General features: G+C 39.2%; 1 protein-coding gene across 1 annotated transcript in view; it reads left to right on the top strand.

Annotated features, from left to right (window-relative positions):
- ctnnd2a (catenin (cadherin-associated protein), delta 2a) overlaps nt 1-8,775 on the top strand; it is a gene marked incomplete at its 5' end in the record, with an annotated part of 234,924 nt that overhangs the window by 71,770 nt on the left and 154,379 nt on the right. The window contains 1 exon segment of the mRNA XM_014008486.1: nt 7,324-7,687. Coding sequence (XP_013863940.1) covers nt 7,324-7,687 — 364 coding nt within the window.

Genomic DNA, 8,775 nt, shown 5'->3' with positions numbered 1-8,775 from the left:
CATTAGCTCCTCTAGTAATATATTTACTGAGAAAAATGGTGACATGTTCAATACTTATTTTACCCGCTGTATGTGAAGTTTTTGTAGCAGTCGTCACAAGTTTTGTCATTAAATTGGCCAGTATTCTGAAAYGAGTCTTCGATACACCCACTGCAGCATTCTTAGAGTAATTTGGCTCGAACCTCTCCCCGGCGACTTTAATGCGTCCCTCACCAGGCTCTTCGCGTCGCCAGGTTAGATTAGGTTTGTTTTGCTGGGATCAATTTCTGCCTGGCCTCTGATCTAACTGCTCCGTTAATGAACCTGCTGTCTTTTGAGCACCGATAAAGACAGAGGTGGGACTTTGCACACGCTTCTAATGTGATTTTTACTGTTTTGAAAACAGCTGAACTTGTTAAATTCCCACACTGTCATACTGCAGCCAACTCTCTATTAAAAGTCGCCGTGTAATCTCGGTTTAATTAAGGTTGGAGACGAGAAGCACCGCGGAAAAAGTCAGAAATTAAACGTAGTTTTGAAATATCAAAGGGAAATTCTGTAGCAGTCGGTTTTTACGCAGATAAATTATAACATATGGATAACTGCACTTAGTAAAAAAAATCAGATGTTGTGGTTTAAATGGGCATTATTGGGAGTTTTTGTTGAGGCCTCATCAATCCTAAATACCATCGCAGCACACCTGTACCGTTCCCCCTGCCCTAACTGGTCAGACGTATTTTGTTGGACATTTATTATGAAATGGCTGATTGATGTCATCCTATAAATAGATAATGATGGTCGGAGAATCAAGGGTTTAATTTTATTTGACTTGTCTGAACTTTTGTGATTCACCTTTAAATTGGGTGGAGTTTTACTGTTGCTGTTTATTGTTTAATAGTTTCTTCATTTTGATTGAAAACAAAAATTTCAATACAACAAAAAAGAAACACAAATCTCTTAAAATGAAAGGAAGCAGAAGAAGAAAAAAATCTTACATCTGCGCCTATTTAACAAAAACAGAATATAATAAAAATAAAAATATTGTATATACACATTTATACATGTACACATACACACATTCATATATACATATTTATACAAATAGATACATACAGTACATATACACATGCACATACTGTATATAATTTTACACCCTCATCAGCATAACAAAAGAAAATTTGATTAACCCCTCAAACATCAGCTTCATATTTTTTCAACAATTTAACTTTTATCATTTTACCAAATACAATAATCGATTCAGCATTTTTATAATTGCTGTCCAAGTTATTCCACAATCTTATTCCTTGAACTGAATTACATCTTTCCTTCAAGTTTGTTCAAATTTTAGGTTTTATAAACATTTCAAATCCTTTCAAATTATAACAACTTTCCCTCTTAACAAAATTTGATTGAATATTCAAAGGCAATACACATTTATGAGTTCTATACATAATCAACAAAATCTTATAATCAACCAACTCATAAAATTTTAGTAATTTCCGTTGCTGAAACAATACATTAGATGAGTGATTATAACATTTTCTCATAACAATTCTTATAGCTCTTTTTTTGCAGAATAAGAATAGAATTTGTAAATGTTTTACATGCCTTACCCCAAATTTCAACACAATAAATCAAAGTGGAACAATTATTGCGTTATATAATATAAACAGTGCTTTATCATTAAATAACTCCTTTACCTTTTACTGGAACTCCACCAATCACAGTCACCCTAAATAAAATTAGTTTTGCTCAAAAGACTATAACCATGTCTAAGGTCTGCCCAGACAGAAACGTGCCCAAACGCTCAAGACTAATTTGTATTCAGTCACCTGACACAGRTTAGAATAAACTTTTATTGGAAAAAAAAGTAAATCACGTTCTGGGACCTTTACCGTTGTCTCTCCACATCAGGAGCATTTGGCAGCTCCCCTGGCTTCCAGCCCCCCTGCTGTGGCCGAGCAGTATACGCTGGGAAACCCGTGGCACCTTCTCTCATGAAAACAAGTGTCCCACATCTTTCAGAAAGATCTTACAARTGTTACTAAAAGTGCAAGGCAGGGTATTTCTGCCTGTGCACATGTTAGTGCACGTGGATCCTCCAGTGCTTCCAGCTCAGGAACACTGAGAGCCTCGTGTTGGCCCGAAGGCTCTCCCAGGGATAAACAGAGGGAAAAACTAATCTCCTACACATTCAAACAGTGTGCGGGAACTGTGTGTGTGTGTTTGTGTTAGTCTTGGCAAGTGCACTTCATCAGTGGCTACTCTAGAGAGGCTCTGTGTGCACATGTTAAATGATCTCAAAGCAACAAAAATAAGATGCACGTATTCGAAACGTGTCAATCACTTACATGCGAAGCACACGTTTGTGCGCTCCAGTGTTGCTGTGAGTGTTTTGTGAGAAAGGCATAAACTGTACTGAGAGGTTTTGTGTAATCGTGCTGAGCTCTGAAGCGTGTCGAGAGGAAGGACATGTCCTCAGCTCAGATCACACAGTCTACTACAACCACAACAGGAAGGGGGAGAACAAGCGTCAGACAGGGGGAAGAAAATACAAGAAAAGAAAAGAAAAGAAAAGGCAGGGAGAGGAGAAGATGAAATGAATTTGTGATAGAGGGAGGATGAAAGACAAAGCAAATGAGGGAGGTTTCCAAAGAGCTGTGTGGAGGTAAAGATAAAAGGGGACACGATGGAAGTGGTGGAGGAAAGACAGAGATAGAGTGTGACTGAAAGAAATGGAAGCAGAGATGAAAGAAAGAGAAGACAAGAAAAGCCTTTGGGATTGGCTTGATCCCCTATTTGTTTTTTTATTTATTATTCATCTTTTTGTCCTCCCTCCCTCCATCTCTTCTACTTTCTCCAAGAGCTCCCCAGTTGCAGCATGCTATAGAAAAAGAAAAAAAAAGTCTGCCCTGTTCTAAGCGAGGCAGCCCTTCAGCTGACTGGCTAATTGCAGAGGTATCACTGTGTCAAATGACTAATAGAGTTTCCCTTTCCGTTGCTAATCTGCCAGCAGGAGCGCAGCCAGGATTTGTTTACTCTATGCCCATGCGAGGGAATACAAAGACAGACCTGCCTTTTATATTTATTCTCAAACACAATTTCACACTGCCAGAGCGTTGGGTGTCGGAGCACTGTTTGTGTCTGTCGGTATACACACAAAGCACATATTATATGTTCAATAGCTCTCAAAGCAGCAGAGTGAGTTCAATTTATTATAGATGCAATCCCTCATTCTAACAAAAAAAAAGTCTTACTACACTGGATACTTATAAACAAAGTGAAAATAATATCCCCAAAAGTCCAAACACAAAATAAGACATAAGTTTCWCCTAAAAGACAGATCAAGACTAACAGCATGTTTCCGTACGTTAGTACTGAGGGTGAAATAATACCTTCAAGATGCTCAGGTCCAAAACACACAATCTTTGTCCTGAATGAGGTCAGAAACATACATTAGAAAGTCTGCTACCTTAGACTGGAGAAATATAATTGAATATCATCAGCATACAAATGTACGTGTACAACATGCATTGTCTAAAAATGTTACCTGATGAAAATATATAGAATTCAATTCATTTATATAGTGCCAAGTCACAACAAATGTCGTCTCAGAGCATAGGCGTAATTTGCAAGGGGGAGGGGTTAGGGGGGTTATGACCCCCACAATAATTTGACCAGTCAAAATAACTCCCCGATAAAATGACATCATTTGCTCAAACACGATAGAAATTAACTGTTGAAGTAGACAGATGCAACTCTCTTATTGTCTTTAGTTAACTTTGACCTGAATAAATAATTTACAATGTCATATATGTAGGTTTAAGCATAATTGCTAAAAATGACACAGAGTTTTAGAGCATTTCTGGAAGAGTCAAAGAAAACACATTATTGATACAAATAATTACAACAAACATGTAGAGGAGAGTGACTAAAGACAGCAGCAGAGTGAGGAATATAAAGTACCGTAAAAGTCTTGTCATTTGTCAGAACATATCTTTGTCTGATGCTGTGATACACCAATTTTTAAAAGTAAAAAAATAAGAGAAATGTATTAAATCACTAAGTGAAGTGGAAACAGAAGAGTATAAACAGGATAGATAAATGACATCATGTGAAATTAAAATAAAACCGATAAAAGGTCTAAAAGTAAATTCAAACAAAGGTTTGGAGATGTCTCATTCCAGGCCCTTGCAGTCTCTCCACATCTTCCCCATTATTTTCCTCCTCCCCTTTTTCAGCTTGTAGCCAAAAATATTCATTATCACTGGTTACAGCACAAGCCAACGTAAAAAGAAAATAAAATGACGGTTCACTTTTTCCCATGTTTTTCCTCCTTTTGCTCTTCCTTCACCCTATATTTCGCTCAAGGCTTTGTCCAATTTGGGTGTCATGTCTCTCAGTGACTGCACACTGAAACTGGTAGAGTTAGCCTAAAGCCCCTGCTACTAATGAGACGTTGAGAAGGACAGACTCACCGCTGACACTATTTAAAGAGTATAGAGAAGTCAGAGATTCGCTTCTGATGGGAGTAACTCTGCTCCATTACCTTCCTCTTTCCTCCCTTCTTCTGTTGGGTTTTTACTATTTTTTCTCTGTTCTTTATGTCTCAGATGTTTTTGTGTTTAAACTTTTCCAATAACTGTAAGATTCAACTTTGTCTGTTAGCAACAAATCTTAAAAATCACTGAACAAAGTTTATTGAAACTCAAAAACTAATAATTTGGGGAACATCTACACCTGATTAACTTTTCTAATCAACTCAACTCTTTGCAGGTATTGCCGGGTTGCAGATGATGTATCGACATCATGAAATGCAGACGGGGGGCAGGAAGTAAATGCAGCCCTGTTTCTTTCTGCTGATTCAAAGTCAAAATGCCTAAATTATGTGCCTTGTATGGTTGTTGCAACCGCTCTGCTCAGGAGAAAGATATGTTTTTTTTTTTTTCTGTTCTGAAAGTATTGTCACAAGGGAGTAAGTTTTAAAAAGCATACAGAAAAAAGGTGGATCAACAATGTTTGMCTGAAACTAGGAGGTGCAGAAACAAACAATGCTAGAGTTTGCCGTGACCACTTTCTAACAGGTAAAGATCGTATTGTTAAATCGTATTTTCAGATATTTTATTGGACTGTTGCTTGATTTTGGCTACATCAATTATTTACAAGTAGATCCAAGCACATAGAAATTACAGGTTAACTTGTCTTTAGTGTTAGCGATAGCGATAGCATTGTTATAATGGGATAATTACTTAAAATAGCACAACTTCCTACTTAYCCTGGCAGAAACAAGTTGACAGCCACTTAAAGCTCCTTTGATCCTAAATGTTTGACCCAACCTTAAACAAAATAATTGTAGCTTCGAGGCTTTTGAAAGCTTTCATATGGCTYGTCATATAATACGAAGTCTGCAGCACCTGATAGTTTGCCATTCGCCTCGACATTGGGTAAATCCTCCCGATTACAAGACAAGTCTTTTTTCTTATCCTAAATGTACGCATATTTTTTCACAATATCTCATCTGCACCATTCCATATTGGGCATTAGTGTACTCGCCGTGATCCATTTTGCTTTGTTTTGAACAGGAGCAAAAATCACTTCCTGCCCCCCCCCCCCATCTGAGTTTCAGGCATCATCCTGGTCACGTGACTGCAACCCAGCAAAAGTTATATTGCTATATTATTTGCTTCTGCCACACTCGCAAATGACCAGAAAATTGTGGTGGATTCTGCAGAGATTCGGTGTTGATACCATAACAGATAAAGACATTTTTAGAGCAAATATTTGACATATCCGACTTCAGGAATCACTGGAAAGTTCATTTGAAAGATTGGCTCAAGGGTCGTGGTCTACGACAGACTTGCAAAGTGAGACGAATTGTTGAAAAATGTTGGTAATTTTACCGGTTAGGGATATCCCAAATGTATTTAAGTGTAAACACAGCTAAACGGAGCGGGTACAAGAGTTTGTACGCCCATCAGTATCCAGCGGACATAGTCAYGTGACTCGTTCTAAAAAAATAGCCTGAGCGTAGGTCCCCATTGGGTCAGAATTTGGTGTGGTAGTAGCTGGGACTCATCCAAACAACTAATTCATGAAATTGTGCATAACGCCATTTACAAAGTTTGGCCAAAATTGTTAGAATTTGTTCTCTTTTCATCATCAAACTGATATGAATGTAGCGAATGATGTGAGGTCCTTCAAGGAATACCAGGCCTAAAAACCTTTTTTATCCTCTCTAATTTTTGTCAATCAGATTTAAAATGTCAGCTACGAATTTAAGCCAAAATACCTAAATCATCCAAAAAGCTTCATGTCTGGAAAAGATAAGAATTTCCATAAGGGGGAGTGTCCTCATGTATCGTATAGATGAGTGAGGTCAGATGTCTATGTGAGTGTGTGTAAGAGAGGGAAAGGTGAAAAAGAGAGTGATAAGAGCGCTGTGAAGGTCAAGTAAATGCCAGCTCTCAAGACAGCTCTAAAGAGCAAGTGTGTCGGTCACATAATGATGAGACGCTCAACCTTGGGGCACGCCTACATGCACTCAACCCACAGTCCTTTCCCATTTTAAAAACTCCTCTTCCTCTCGTGTTTGCGTTTGTTGAGAGTGTGTGTAGTTTCTCAAGAAGACTTGCTTTAAAGGTCCATCCTGTTTGTAAGAGGAGACCCATTGGTCTGTGTTCAAGTGTTAATCACGTGGCCGCCTATTGATCCCAGGGCTGTGAGTTATCACTTGGATCCTGTCGAACGGGTTTATAGCGGTTTTACATGTGAGGATTTAGGTCCACGTATAACTTGGTCACAGTGACGGATGGGCTGTATCCCCACTTCACACGTTCTGGCTCACTGTTTTACCAGCCAGAGAGGCCTTTAGTCTCACATTAGCATCTTTATATGTCGTCAATCCATCAGAGAGGCGAGGGGTACGGCTTACACGCCTGTGCAAGCTGCTCACATCCCCAAACTGACTTCCATTTGATGTTAAAATAGCTCCAAAGGGAAATGTAGAAGCACTCCACAAAAAAAAAAAAAAAAAAAAAAACTCTGGGTAATGTCATAATTTTTATTGCCTCGTGACAACAGGCTGATGAGTCATTTAAACGATGAAACAAATGTTTTATTGCACTTCACTTTGTTGGGGAAATCTTATGGAACTTAACAAATACTTTTTACAGCAAAATATCATCAATATGTTGTTGAAATGTCAAGACATCTGATGGTGGATTATAGTCCAAACTCCATTTTAAATGTTCCTCAGTCCATATGAGGTTATTTTTCATAACCTGTTCATCTCTGTGCCTGCCTCTTCGCCTTTCCTTTCCTTTCCTCTCCTCCTCTTCTCTGTAGACCTGATCTTGCGTGTCCATAACCAGGTCCATGACCTAAGTTATGTCCTTTGTCCCTACTTCCCTGTCCTAGCACCTTCCTCCCCCGGTGTCGACTCCACCTCTTTGCAGCGCACAGGAAGTCACGGCACAGGAACGGGAGGCTACGGCCGTGGCGGAACCAATAACTACGCCACAGTGGGACCCGGGTACACTTCAAGCGGAGACGTATACGGGTCCGATCCTTATGTGGCGGACCCGTACCGCACCCTGCAGTACTGCCCCTCGGTGGTGGAATCTCCCTACAGCAAGTCTGGACCAGCCCTGCCTCCTGAAGGGACCCTGCAGCGTTCACCTTCCATTGACTCGATTCAAAAGGACCCAAGGTAGGAATAAAATACTGAATCTTATTATATGACGTGGATCTGCATGTGTGTTTTTGTGTAGATAAATGCTTACTGGGCTACAATACTCATCAACTTTTATATGTGTGTGAAAATGTGTTTGCACGCTTTTTAAATTCACTTCAGAAGACAATAAAATCCCCTTCTGGAGAATTTGGTTAGTGAGGCCTTGTGCAGATGGACTAAATTTTACTCAGGTGCACTGACATCTCACTTTACGTGTGTTCCATGAGCCAACAACCCAAGTTTTTTTTCCATTCTTTGAGTCATTCAGGCATGCGCCATGTACTTGACATGGACTTTAAATACACATTTCACACTTTCTGTCGATGATCACCAGGTCTGCAAGTCAGTCTATCGATCCCTGGGACCTGTGTTCATCCATAACACATAGTGGGTTGTGGACATAGCTTTAAAGATGCAATCAGTGGTGGGCAGCGCTAATCCAAAAATTAGCTCCGCAATTTCTAAAGCGCTTATGAAAATATTTAGGTCCGCAACTTGAAAAGCACTTATGCCATAGAAAAACTAGCGGAAGCTAATTTTAAAACACAAGTTGAATTTGACACTTACTAGCTGGCAAAAATTCGTGTACAATATATGCACAACACTGCCAACTAGCAGTGTATGAACCGTTGTACAGCTTAATCCTACAAGCTCCAACTGCTGGGGATGTGACTTCCTGAAACAGACCTTTGGCTCCTGGTGTAAAAATTAAAAAGTTGTTGAGGATTGCTAGTTCAGCTGATTCTTTGTCTTTTTCTTTTGTTTGTTGTAGATTTTTCATTAAAGAAGCATCAATAAAGAAATTTTAAAACTGTTTCTTTGAAAACTGAAGCGATGMATTCTGGGTACATGACGGATTTGATTTGTGACGGGAAACGAAAGCACGGAGTACAGGAAACTATTTTCACTTCAAAATAAGAGCATGGTAAAGTTTTCCATGTAGTTGCTCCAGTTGACCACTAGATGTCTGTTTTCATCAGCATAACATCTTTAAATCATTTCTGAGTCTCTAAGGGTGTATTCAGACCAGGAAAGTCCTTTGGTCCAGTTGTTTGGTCCGGACC

Source organism: Austrofundulus limnaeus, unplaced genomic scaffold, assembly GCF_001266775.1.
Source record: "Austrofundulus limnaeus strain Quisiro unplaced genomic scaffold, Austrofundulus_limnaeus-1.0 Scaffold50, whole genome shotgun sequence".
NCBI lineage: Eukaryota > Metazoa > Chordata > Actinopteri > Cyprinodontiformes > Rivulidae > Austrofundulus > Austrofundulus limnaeus.
The sequence above is the reverse complement of the archived record's forward strand: the minus strand, read 5'-3'. Positions and strand labels throughout refer to the sequence as shown.